Source organism: Pinus tabuliformis, chromosome 1_2 (genome assembly GCF_031772625.1).
Source record: "Pinus tabuliformis cultivar Carrire ecotype Pingquan chromosome 1_2, CPIR1, whole genome shotgun sequence".
In the NCBI taxonomy this organism is placed as follows: domain Eukaryota; kingdom Viridiplantae; phylum Streptophyta; class Pinopsida; order Pinales; family Pinaceae; genus Pinus; species Pinus tabuliformis.
The window spans coordinates 24,605,139-24,619,740 of NC_142298.1; the positions used below are offsets into that span (position 1 = coordinate 24,605,139).

General features: G+C 32.4%; 1 protein-coding gene across 1 annotated transcript; it reads right to left on the reverse strand.

Moving 5' to 3' along the window:
* Nucleotides 1–13,503: 13,503 nt before the first annotated feature.
* On the reverse strand, nt 13,504–14,320 carry LOC149204150 (thaumatin-like protein). Its single transcript, XM_089393218.1, has one exon. The coding sequence runs from the start codon at nt 14,315–14,317 to the stop codon at nt 13,793–13,795; it is 525 nt and encodes a 174-aa protein (XP_089249344.1). The 5' UTR covers nt 14,318–14,320; the 3' UTR covers nt 13,504–13,792.
* Nucleotides 14,321–14,602: the final 282 nt, after the last annotated feature.

The window sequence follows — 14,602 nt, forward strand, 5'->3', positions numbered from 1 at the left end:
TCCACTGGTTTTTCAAAATGTCTAAGCAAATACCACCATGATTATAAACTGCACAGGACCAACCAAATATCACTTCGTTTAAGATTGCTAAAGACCTGTTTAAACCTAGTATCTGATATGCCTCGTAAAAACTGATCAGGTTTTGTCAATCGTAATTTCGGATGTAACTGAAAATCTTTATCTGATAAAATAATCACTACCATCCCATGGTGTTTCTGGAGGCCTGCAAACAAATATGGGCATAAGTCAGTCAATTACGTCGATCAAATCGAAACAAACTGTGCGTATTCAGATGAATCCAATTTTTAAAAGCATAAACCTCAGTATTTAATGGAAAAATTACCAAAATCACTAATATATAGCCGGAAATAATAGCATCCCAGACCATAAGTAAATGTGGCATTTTCTCGTAGCCATTTGAGATACAAATCTAGAGTAAAATAAGATTAATTCTTTTAATTAATAGTATATTTTTATTTTTCGAAGTTAAATTATTTTATAACTTTTTGTCTTCTTACTGAGTTCTTTTTTATTATCATTCAAAAATTATTTTAATGGTAATCTTTATAAATTGTCCTGATGATAAATCTATCATCCCTGTTTGCAATACTTTATAGAATTAAGTTTATTTAACAAAGGTAGCTATGGATTTTATGTAATGAATTCAGTATGGTAAGCAAGGATGGATTTTCTCTTCTCATCACGGGCAGAATATTGTGTTGTAATTAGCACTAGAAGCGCAAGGGTGAGTTTTAGTGTTAGCATTGGGATTTAGGTAGAAATCTGGGCACCCTTCCACATTGCAAATCAGTGCTTTGCAGCTACGGTCAGAGGGAGTTATGGAGATGGGCACATTGAAACCAACAATTACAGAGATGTCATAGTAATCTAAATTGTTGCCGCCATTCAGAGTATATTCAACCAACCTTGGCTATCCGAAACTGTATAACTGAGCACATGGCTTCTTTCCAAATGATTTCATGTAGAAGATTACTCTATGGACCTTTGCTACTTGGAAATAATGAGATAATTACAATTTCTAGGTTGCAGGTAAAGTATTATGATGGTAACATGCACTTGGTTAAATAAAAGCCTTCAATAATACCATGAAGGTTTGTTTGACATGGTCATTCGTGATTTGCTGTAAATTTAGGATGATTTAGTTTTGGATCAATGATCTTGAATTACTATTTAATTATAAAAGTTCATTTTTTAGATTAAGGAAATAAGGAAAATGGTTAATTATGAGAAAAACACATCCATGGAGCTAAATGAGTGTAATAAAAAAAGTTAACTATATATAAATTTGTATAATAAAAATCATAATCAACATATCTAATGGATCATGAATTTGAGAGTAATTTCAACAGTTGGAAGCTGGGCTCAATGGCTCAATGAGTGTAATAAAAAAAAGTTAACTATATATAAATTTGTATAATAAAAATCATAATCAACATATCTAATGGATCATGAATTTGAGAGTAATTTCAACAGTTGGAAGCTGGGCTCATGAATTTGAGAGTAATTTCAACAGTTGGAAGCTGGGCTCGATATATGGGCTCGATATATTAATGAACAACTTGCCAGCAAGGAGGGCTCACTTCTGACTCTAAGTCGAAGCAGGCCTATCACATTTGGTCTAGGCGGAGCGGACTATAATCAGGTATTACAATTAATTGGGGCGCTAAGTAGAAAGGCAAAAGGAGAAGTTGGGCTCGATATATTGATGATCGAGTGAATTGAACTTTTATTGATAAATTATAGATTGTACTTTCATAAATAATTATAAATGGTAGGGACTTGAAGGACACGAGGAACACTTAGCATAGTAGTTGACGTTAATATAGTTGTTGACTCACCCCATGCAAGTTGAAAGGCTATGATGATTCATAATTTCGAGGTTAAATACAAAGTATTATAATAGTCAATGTTATTATCACCTTGAATTTATGGTCACATACATGTACTTCATTAAATAAAAGCCCGCACTACTGCCATGAAGGTTTGTTTGACAGTGTCATTAGCGATTTTTTATAAATCATTTAGTTTTGGATCCATGATATTAGATTACTATTTAAAATTGCTTATTTTAATCTGGTATTATAAGAGTTTTCATTTCGTGGGTCAAGAAAATAACTTAAATGGTTAATTATTTGAAAAAACACATTCATAGAGTGAAAGGCATGAAAATGTTTGTAATAAAAATTATTAACCATAAATAAATTTGTTTGCTATAAAAAAAATCCAATCACAATTCCGAATGGACTAGTCGGAGGTTGGCTTAGGGTTTGTTTACACACTGTGCAGGGTTTGTTTACACACTGTGCAGGGGGGGAAATAAATCTGACTCCCGATATCATAGTAGGGACGACTTCCCAATTTCCACCCAGGGAACCCACGACGTAGACCTCTTATGGCTTTCACAAATCTGTCATTGAGCTATCTAGGGAGACCGGATTTGCGCCTCTCTCCTTTCGAGTGCGACCATCAGCCCTGGCTGCAGATCCAGTTTCGTATGCCTAAATCTATATTCTCTCATCATGGATTTGTCTGTAAAGGAGGAGAGGCTCGTTAAGGAGCAAAATCTACTACGAAAGGGTTTACAGGATCAATTTTGTTCCCCACGACCTCACATCTGCTATGTTGGCCTAGATTTGGTGGTAAATCATGTAGAAAGTAGCTCTCAAAGCTTAGATATTGACCCGTAAGTTATAGATCTACTAAAGAAACCTCGGATTTGCCATATCCAGAGACGAGAGAATGAAGGAAAATTTTCAAATTTGTATAAAATACCTGAGTGGGAACGATATGTTGTTGAAAGACTGAGTTATTTAATCCAGTTTCATCTCGGTAACCAACAAATTTTTAATTACTTCATGAGAGCAAGGTGCTTCAAGACCCGTATCCATTGGGAGACTATGGATTGAGTAAGGACTCAACTATTTCTTTGAACTTGATAATGGGGTACGATCCTCCCATCAAAATCCAAAGAAACCCAATGGATCACATCATTCAAAGATGTACTCAAAGTGAAAACTGACACTCGAGTCAAATCTGATCATATTCCCAGTGTTCCTGGTCCCTACATTGTGGAACGGCGGAATTAAGTTCTAGAAATGGTAGTAGATCATTCATAAGTTAATAATATTAGTTCAATCTTTCAATCCCAGACAGTTATATGCAGCAATGGATTTTTACTACATGGATAATAAATTATGATATTCATTTTTTTTCAAAGGTTTTTTCTTTATTAGATTTGAAACATTAAAGGAAAAGGAATTTGTTTTAAGAGAGGGTCTATGGTTTTGGAGTTTTTTTTACTCTTTTTATAATTTTATAGTTTCAGGAATTTGATGCTAATATGATGATGGTTTATAAAATGTTAATTGCATAATATTCTTCTTCATTTTTTTCTCATAAATTATTAGAAAAAATTGGAAATAAGCTTGGAAAGTATATAAGGATAGATTCACAAAGAACTCAAGGGACACTATTTACTTTTCCTAAAATTTATATGTAAATGTAATAAGATTATAATTCCTTGCAAAGAACTTAGAGTATAAATTTAATATATAATTTTAAATCTTGCTATACTTTTTCTTTGTTAAATTGGTATGTAAATATGATATGATTATTATTATAAATATAATAGTCTATTATATAAATAGAATATAAATTTTGTTAATTAATAAAATTATAAAAACATTCTTAATAAAAAAAAATATTAATGATAATTAATTGAAAATAAAATTCACATTAAATTATTACTATTTAAAATTTAATATAATATATAATAATAAAATCAATTTCATTATTATTTAAAATGTATCACATAATAATTTAAAAATCAACAAATTTATTATAGATAAACAACATATAATCTATATAAACATTTATCTTAAAGTATTTAAAATTATTTATTAAATTATTAAAAATAAATAAATTGGTTATATATAAATAACAAATAATTTTTATCAGTCATTTCCTTTCCATACACGGTAATAATGTTAGATCTAAGACTTTGTGATCCATAATGTAGAAATAATTTTTTTGGATTAATCACATTTATAAGATTTGATCAAAATTTAGAACCAATTAATATGGTCTATCCTCAAAAAATAATTATAATCTATATAATTATTTCTCATATTTCTAAATAAAAATGTTTATAAAATCATATATATCTATTTGTTTATTAAATCATTTAAAATCAATTAATCTCTAATATCGATTTTATTCATGTACACCTTAAATATATCCAAATTGACCCATATACAAGTTAAATATATCGAGAATAACATTACCCATTTACAAACTAAATAGTAAAAATATTATAAAAATAATTATGCATTTTCCCTTTTCAAAGGATATAAATTCCTTTCTATGGGATAGATCTTCTTGCACACGATGGTATTGTTATTATAAATATGATACTACAACCAACATTGTAATATTATTGTTGTATATATGATACTGTTAAGCTCCCTTTATGGCTTCCAATGGTCGCTGATAATTTGGAAACAATCTACAAGTTATTTCCTTTAATTACACAAACCAACTACAGTTACTTCTTTCAATTAGGGAAAGCAATTGTAGTAAATTAATTTCTTGTTGGAAACTCCTGGAGTGTTCCATTACTCCTTTTGCAGTTCTCTACCATGTTCTGTGGAACACTTGACACATAGCCAATAGAATTTTGATGAAAGCTTGGCTATAAATACTTTTGTTTGGTCCTAAAGCTCACTAAATCAATCCCCTTCAACCTTACACCATCAAGTTAGAGCGTGAAAAGCTTGGAAGTGCCTCACGGATGAGAGATTTTTGGTGAAGTTTGTAAATCTAAGGGTGACATTTGCAAAGTTGAGGGAGGGTGCAGTTTCATATGATTTAGCGGTTTCACGCGTGCTTTTGACGTTCACATGGGACTTGATCGAGGTGATAAGATTATATACGAAGTGTGAGTGTGTTAATTTCATGAAAGAAAAATAGCAGAATGCATTGATACAAATTCTAATTCTGTCACTAAGCAGCCTTGATGCACCACAGACATTCTCTCTTCAGCTTTTATATGCTCACTTTCCTTGCCTTAATACAAGTTTTCAATACAAATAAGTAAAGATTTGATACTAGAAGGAAGAAGGACGGCGGGTGAGTTTTGGAATCTCTTATTTCTTTCGTGCATGCATCCATCCAAGGAGGTCTTTGAGACTACCGATTTTGATCTAGCCAAAAACACATGTTAACACATCAGAAAACAAAAGAAGGGACTGTCTCAAGTGTAGCAGAAAGTTTGGTTTTGGAGTGTGAGCAGCATCAATGGCTGGAGATATATTTTTTATTGGGTATTAAAGTGTTTTTATTCTTTTAAATGTTTATTCTACTTTATAGAATCGTTATTCAGCTATCATTTGGTATAATAGCGTGTTTTATATCTGCCTTGATGTTTATAGACATACTTTGTTTGGCTCAATGCCATATTTAGAGGGTTTTCTGAATTAAGACATTTATTTGGAAATATGTCTAATTTTTTCTCAATTTTTATGTTTATAATATTTATTTGGTTTAATTATATGCAATTTGGATAATTGTTGTGCAAATTTATTAATTATGCTCATATTTAATTTGCATGAATTGATTATCTATGCTCTAATTAATACATGCTATTTTGGATGAGTATACCAGACCCATCATTGAATGCTATGCACGAATATTTTAGTTTATTTATGCAATTTCTAATTATTCACATATCAAGTTTATTTTTATGCATAAAAGAAATAATGTCTGAGTGATCCATATAATTTTTAATTGATTAGGGAATATCCACATCATCTCTAATTAAATAAAATTATATATTATGACTAATTACGATCACATAAAGAATATTTAGACATCAATTGTAATTAATTATACTAAATATAATAAATTTTATCCCACAGGAATTTTTATTATATTTATGTAATTAATTAGGATAAAATATTCATAAATTACACACAGGAATTATGAATTAATAGTTTTATTATAAAGTTGAAATCTAAGATAGAATTTATATCGAATTATAATCATAATATACCCTTTAGAATTATGAATTAAGTGAATAATTTGATAAATTCTATGAGAAAGAATAATTGAATCTGCTTGAATTGAAAATTTAGTCCACAGACAATTTGTATGTCATTACATTCAATTTTAAGCATGATTTACATTGGTAAAGCATGAAATTTTATTTTTAGGCCTCAATTTTTTAACATAAGCATGTGATCTTTAATTTTATGCAGTTTTACACCCTAAAAATTTCTCTGATATTCGTTGTGATATTCCTGAACTTAAGGGAGATAACTATAAAGTCTGGAAGGAGATAGTTCTCCTTCATTTGGGGTGGATGGACATAAACTATGCTATTAGGAAAGATGAACCACCGTCACTCACTAATACCAGCACTGCAGTGGACATCACGCTTTATGAATGATGGGAGTGATATAATCGCCTAAGCATGATGTTCATTAAGACTAAAATTTTAGCTGGTATTCGTGGTTCCATTGATCAGCATGAAAAGGTCTGAGACTTGCTGAAAGCCATCGATGATCAATTCGTCACTTCAGACAAGGCACTAGCAAGCACCCTAATCATGAAGTTCTCATCCCTAAGGCTCACTAGCGTGAAAGGTGTATGCGAGCACATCATGCAAATGAGGACATTGTGGCTCAATTGAAGAAACTCAAGGTTGAAATATAGGAGTCCTTCTTGGTGCACTACATCCTGAACACCCTTCCACACCAATACGGACCCTTCAAAATCTCATACAACACACATAAGGATAAATGGTCAATTAATGAACTCATGACCATGTGTGTTCAAGAGGAAGAGAGATTGATGATGGAACTAGGAGAAAGTGCAATGATGGTAATGTGTGGAAAGGGAAAATCTCAAGCCAATCGGAAAGGAAAGGTAATGTACCTCCCCAAGCTGATACAAGAAGGATTCCATGTGTTTCTTTTGTAAAAAGGAGGGACACATGAAGAAGGAATGTGCCAAATTTCAAAAATGGCTTGTGGACAAAGGTAATCCAATCTTATTTGTTTGTTATGAATCTAATATGGTTAATGTCAATATTAACACCTGGTGGATTGATTCTGGATCAAAAATTCACATTTCGAATTCCTTGCAGGGTTTGCAAAACCTAAGGAAGCCAATGCGAAGTGAGCAAATAATCTTATCAGCAAATAAGATGGGATCGCATGTGGAAGATATAGGAACATGATATTTAACTTTAAGTAGTGGCTTTGTTTTAGAATTAGAAAAGACCTTTTATGTTCCAAGTTTTTCTAGAAACTTGATTTCAGTTTCAAGGCTTGTACATTTTGGATATTCCTTCAACTTTTCAGAAACATCCTTTAGTTTATTTTATAAATCTGATTGTGTTGGAAATGGTATTGTGTCTAATGGTCTTTACTATATTAATTTACAAAATAATGTCACTTATGATTCAATGCATGTTCACACTGGCACTAAAAGATGTGTTATTAATGAAGATTCCTCTAAATTGTGGCACCGGATATTAGGTCATATCTCCATAGAAAGAATAAAAATATTGGGAAATTAAGGGGTACTTAATACTATGGATTTTACTGATTTTGAGACTTGTGTGAACTACATAAAGGGAAAGCAGACCAACAAGTCAAAGAAAGGTGTCAATAGGAGTTCGGACATATTAGAGATCATACATATGATATATTTAGTCTAAACATGGACTCAAACGGTCAAAGATGCTTCATCTCTTTTATAGATGATTACTCATGATATATGTATCTCTACATGCTTCATAAAAATAATGAAGTTTTAGATGCCTTTAAGATCTTTAAGGCTGAAGTAGAGAAACAATGCAGCAAGCAAATTAAGATCGTGAGATTAGATAGAGGTGGAGAATATTATGGTAGATACATAGAAGATGGACAAGCACCTGGGCCATTCACAAAATTTCTTCAAGAGCATTGGATTTTTGCCCAATACACCATGCCTAGTTTACCCGACCAGAATGGTGTAGCAGAAAGAGAAAACCGAACATTATTGGACATGATGCAGAGTATGCTTAGCAACTCCAATCTTCCTAAATCCTTGTGGACTAAAGCACTTAAGATGGTAGTGTATATATTAAACCGAGTTCCAACCAAGGTTGTTCCTAAAATGCCATTTGAATTATGGAAAGGTTGGACACTGAGTTTGCGACATATGCGCATTTGGAGATGCCCATCTGAAGTGAGAATATATAATCCACAAGAGAAGAAGCTAGACCCAAGGACCATTAGTGGGTATTTCGTTGGATATGCTGAAAGCTCTAAAGGTTACATATTTTACTGTCCATCTCACAACACTAGGATTGTAGAATCAAGAAATGCAAAGTTTCTTGAAAATGACTTGATTAGTGGGAGCAATCAAACCAGGAACATAGTTTCTGAGAAGGATCATTCAGAATCTCAACCTTCCACCTCAAATGATATATTGGTTATTGTTCACAACACCCCTCAAGTGCAAACTGGTGTTGAACAACCATTTATCGGAGTTCCACAAGCTGCTAATGACATTCCAGTAGATCAGGTAGTTCAAGAGTTGCCAAGAACTTTTGAACAACGATTTGAACCACATACTTCTTAGGAAAATGATGGTACAACATTAAGAAGATCTACTAGACCAAAGAGATCAGCAATTCCTGATGATTATGTTGTGTGTCTGTAAGAATCTGACTACAACATTGGAGTCGAAAATGATCTCGAGTCTTTTTCACAAGCCATGAGTTGCAAAGAATCAGAATTATGGTACGATGCCATGAACGAAGAGATGAATTCTATAAAGAGTAACGAAGTCTGGGATCTTGTTGAGTTGCCTAATGGTGCAAAATCCATTGGATGTAAATGGGTCTTTACGACAAAGAAAGACTCATTGGGCAACATTGAGAGATATAAGGCAAGACTAGTTGCTAAGGGATTCACTCAGAAAGAAGGAATCAACTACATAGAGAATTTTTCTCCTATATCTAAGAAAGACTCATTGCATGTTATTATGGCATTAGTAGCCCATTTTGACTTAGAGTTGCAACAAATGGATGTGAAAACGACATTTCTTAATGGAGATCTAAAGGAGGAGGTTTACATAAAACAACCTGAATGATTCCCCTCTAGTGATGGTGAGAAATTAGTTTGCAAGCTCAAGAAATCCTTATATGGTTTAAAACAAGCATCCCTCCAGTGATATTTGAAATTCCATAATGTAATTTCTTCAATCGGTTTTGTAAAAAACATTATGGATCAACATATATACCTGAAACTCAGTGGGAGTAAAATTTGTTTTCTTGTTTTATATGTGGATGACATTTTGCTAGCAACCAATGATAAGGGTTTGCTACATGAGGTGAAACAATTCCTCTCTAAAAATTTTGATATGAAGGATATGGGTGAGGCATCTTATGTCATTGGCATTAAGATCGATAGAGACAAATTTCGAGGCATCTTGGGTCTGTCTCAGGAAACCTATATTAATAAAATTTTAGAAAGATTCTGGATGAAGGATTGTTCACCAAGTGTAGCTCCCATTGTGAAGGGTGGTAGGTTCAATTTGAACCAATGCCCAAAGAACGACTTTTAAAGGGAACAAATGTAGAACATTCCATATGCTTCTGCTATCGAAAGCCTAATGTATGCTGAGTCTGCACAACGCCTGACATTGCATTTGTTGTGGGAATGTTGGGACGATATTAGAGCGATCCACGTTTAAACCACTGGAGAGCTGCAAAGAAATTAATGAGGTACCTTCAAGGAACCAAAAATTACATGCTTATGTATAGACAGACGAACAATTTGGAAATAATTGGCTACTCAGATTTTGATTTTGTTGGATGTGTTGATTCACACAAATCAACATTAGGATACATTTTTATGATGACCGGTGGAGTTGTATCATGTAGGAGTGTCAAGGAGACCTTGATTGCCACTTCCACTATGGAAGCCAATTTCGTCTCCTATTTTGAGGCTACTTTACATGGTGTATGGTTTAAGAGTTTCATTTCTGAGTTTATAATTATGGATTCTATCTCTAAGCCATTGAGAATATATTGCAACAATTTAGTTGTTGTTTTTACCGATAAAAACAACAAAAGTGGGAGTCGAAATAAACACATTGAATTGGAGTATTTAGCTATAAGGGAACGTGTTGAAGAAAAGAAAGTGGTCATTAAGCACGTCAACACTGAGTTGATGATCGTTGATCCTTTGACTAAGGGCATGCCACCATTGAAATTCAAGGATCATGTAATGAATATGGGACTTGGTTCCATTATGTAGTTTCTCATTGTATGGACAATGTTATTTCAATGAAATTTTTAATTATTGTGATATTTTTCTCATATTTATGTGCACCTTAATTTGATTTGAGAAAATTCATCTGTGTAGGACCAAGAATAAACATAAGGTTTATTCATTACGAAATTGTTGCCACATAAATTATAATAGAAATAAATACATAGTAATACATGGAAGATAATACTCGTCATTAGAGTACTTATCACCATGATTCATGTATCTATTACTTGCTAAAGATTATCAATGGGTTTTAATATGAGACATTAGATTGGAAGTATGAACCAAGTGGGATAATGTTAAGCTCCCTTTACAGCTTCCAACGGCCGACGATAATTTGGAAACAATTTGCTAGTTATTTCCTTCAATTATGGAAACCAACTGCAGTTATTTCCTTCAATTACGGAAACCAACTGCAGTTAATTAATTTCTTGTTGGAAGCTCCTCGAGTGGTCCATTACTCCTTATGTAGTTCTCTACCATGTTTTGTGAAACACTTGACACATAACCAATAAAATCTGATGGAAGCTTGGCTATAAATCCCCTTCACCCTTACACCATCCCAAAGCTCACTAACGCAATCCCCTTCAACCTTACACCATCAAATTAGAGTGAGCAGAGCTTGGAAGTGCCTCACAGAGCTTGGAAGGGAACGATGGTTCATAATTTAGAGGTTGCATACAAAGTATTATAATGGTCAATGTTATTATCATGTTGAGTTTATGGTCACATACATGCACTTCATTAAATAAATGCCCAATATTGCCATGAATGTTTGTTTGACATTGTCATTAGTGCTTTTCTGTAAATGATTTAGTTTTAGATCAATGATATTAAATTATTATTTAAAATTGTTTATTTTAATATGGTATTAAGAGTTTGCTTTTAGTGAGAAAATAATTTAAATAGTTAATTATTTGAAAAAACACATTCATGGAATAAAATCCATGAAAATGATTGTAATAAAAATGATTAACCATAAATAAATTTGTATAATAAAAATCATTAGCAACACATCCAGCCGAGTTTGCCATAGAAAATCCAATCACGACAAGTGCGAATGGACTAATCGGAGGTCGGGTTAGGGTTTGTTTACACACTATGCCGAGGGGAAAATAAACCCGACAGAGGGGAAAATAAACCTGATTCCCGATATCATAGTAGCGACGACTTCCCAATTTCCACCCGTGGAACCCACGACGTAGACCTTTTATGGCTTTCAACAAATCTGTCATTGAGTTATCTAGGAAGACTGGATTTGTGCCTCTCTCTTTTCTACTGCGATCATTAGCCGTGGTTGCAGATCCAGTTTCATATACCTAGATCTATATTCTCTCATCATGGATTTGTTTGTAGAGAAGGAGGAGAGGCTCGTTAAGGAGCAAAATCTACTGCGAAAGGGTTTACAGGATCTGCTACGTTGACCTAGATTTGGTGGTATATAATGTGGAAAGGAGCTCTCAAAGCTTTAGATATTGACCCGTCAATTATAGATTTACTAAAAAAAACCTCGGATATGGCGTATCTAGAGGAGAGAATGAAGAGAATGAAGGAAGAAAATTTTTCAAAGTTGTATAAAATACCTGAGTGGAAAATACTTTGTTTATTGGATTTGGGAATGGTATGTTGTAGAAAAACTGAGGTATTTAATCCACTTTCAACTCGGTAACCAACGAATTTTCAAGTACTTGAACATGAGAGCAAGGTGCTTCAAGACACGTATCCATTGGAAGACAATGGATTGAGTAATGACTCAGCTATTTAGTTGAACTTGATAATGGGGTAGGATCTTCCCGTCAAAATCCAAAGAAACCCAATGGATCACATCATTCAAAAATGTAATCGAAGTGAAAACTGACACTCGAGTCAAATCTGATCATATTCCCAATGTTCCTCGTCCCTACATTGTGGATTAGCGGAATTAAGTTCTAGAAATGGTAGTAGATCATTCATAAGTTAATGATATTAGTTCAATCTTTCAATCCCAGACAGTTATATGCAGAAACGGATCTATTTCAATGGAATTTTATTAGATGGATAATAAATTATGGTATTCATTTATATATATATATATTTTATTTTTTTGGATTAAATTTGAAACAGGGAAAGAAAATGAATTTGTTTTAAGAGAAGATTTATGGTTTTGGGGTTTTTCTAAGTCTTTTTTATAACCTTACAGTTTCAGGAATTTGATGCTAATATAATGATGGTTTCCAAAATGTTAATGTGGGTTAGATTGCATAATATTTCTCTATTTTTTACCTCATAAAATACTAAAAGAAATTGGAAATAAGCTTGGGAAGTATATAAAGATAGATTCACATAGAACTAAAAAACAATATTTACTTTCCCTAAAATTTATATGTAAATGTTATAAAATTATAATTCCTTGCAAAGAATTTAGAATATAAATATAATATAATATTTTAAATTGTGTTATATTTTTTCTTTGTCAAATTGATAGGTAAATATGATATGATTATTATTATAAATATAATAGTGTATAATATAAATAGAATATAGATTTTGTTTATTAATAAAATTATAAAAACATTCTTAATAAAAAAAATATATATTAACGATAAATAAATGAAAATAAAATTCACAATAAATTATTATTATTTAAAATTTAATTTAAAATATAATAATAATATCAATTTAAAATCATCTTCATTATTATTTAAAATGCATCACATAATAATTTAAAAATTAATAAATTTATTATAGATAAACAACATATAATCTATATAATCATTTATCTTAAAAAATTTAAATTATTTATTAAATTATTAAAAATAATAAATTCGTTATCTATAAATAGCATATAATTTTTATAAGTCATTTCCTTTCTATACAGGGTAATAATGTTAGATATAAGACATTTGTGATCCATAATGTAAAAATAAGCTTTTCTAGTTAATCACATAGATAAGATTTGGTCAAAATTTAAAACCAATTAATATGATCTATCTTCAAAAAATAATTATAATCTATATAATTATTTCTGATAGTTATAAATAAAAATGTTTATAAAATCATATATATTTATTTATTAAATCACTTAAAATTATTTGATCTCTAATATCCATTTTATTCATGTACACCTTAAATATATCCAAATTCATCCATATACAGGGTAAAGATATCCAAAATAACATTACTCATTTACAAACTAAGTAGTAAAAATATTATAAAAATAATTATGCCTTTTCCTTTTTCAGAGGATATAACTTCCTTTCTATGGGATAGATCTTTTTGCACACAATGGTATTCTTATTATAAATATGATACTACAACCAGCATTGTAGTATTCTTATTGTAGATATGATACTGCATAGAATTCGGTTTATTTATCAAAGTTAGCGATGGATTTTATGTAGCGAACAGAGAACAAGGTATGATAAGAGAATAAGGTATGATAAGCAGGGATGGATTTTATGTTGTCATCAAGGGCAGAATATAAGGTTGTATTTAGCACCAGAAGCGCAAGCGTGGGTTTTCGTGTTATCACTGGGATATAGGTAGGCATCAGGGCACTTGTCCATTTTGCAAGTCAGTGCTTTGCAGCTACTGTCGGAGGGAGTTAGGGAGAGAGGGACATTGAAACCATCAATTACAGAGAGGTCATAGAAATCTTGGTTGCCCCCATTCAGAGTATATTCGACCAGTGTTGTAGGAGACTGTCCCGAGAGTGTACACCTGAGCACGCCGCCGCAGTCACCACTGCGGCAGCTTCCTTTACCAGAGGCATCGAAGGAGCATCCCGTACGTCCCCAAAATCTGCCTGAGCTTGTTCCTGCGGGCACGTCAACACTCCATGATTGCCCCTGCCCCAGCGCTTGACCGCCGCCTACGGGAGTACCTGCGGCCCATACCGTGTATGAACACTGGTTCTTGATCACAAATGTCACAGCCGTAGCTCCTGCACTTACCAAAGCAAACAAATATTTCTTTATCATATCATAACTCATTTACGTACATAAAATACCATATGCAATGCAGTCAAGGGATTACTGTAACCTTACCTTGAAGATAAACGTTAAATATTAACGCTATTATTGCTGTAACATAAATCGAAACTGCAAATGTTCTTGCCCCCATTTCAACGGCCACCAACAAGTAATTAAACACAACTACAAAACGAGGGAATTGCAGTGGAGCTTATTTCATGTTGTATACCACGAATGGCACTCTATATATAGCCGAGGGTAGCCAGCCAAAACTTGATATTAGCGTAGCGTATACTGCACGAAAGT

Bases quoted from the DNA above. Each gene is read 5' to 3' on its own strand.
- LOC149204150 (XM_089393218.1), bottom strand. From the start codon at position 14,317: ATGAGTTATGATATGATAAAGAAATATTTGTTTGCTTTGGTAAGTGCA.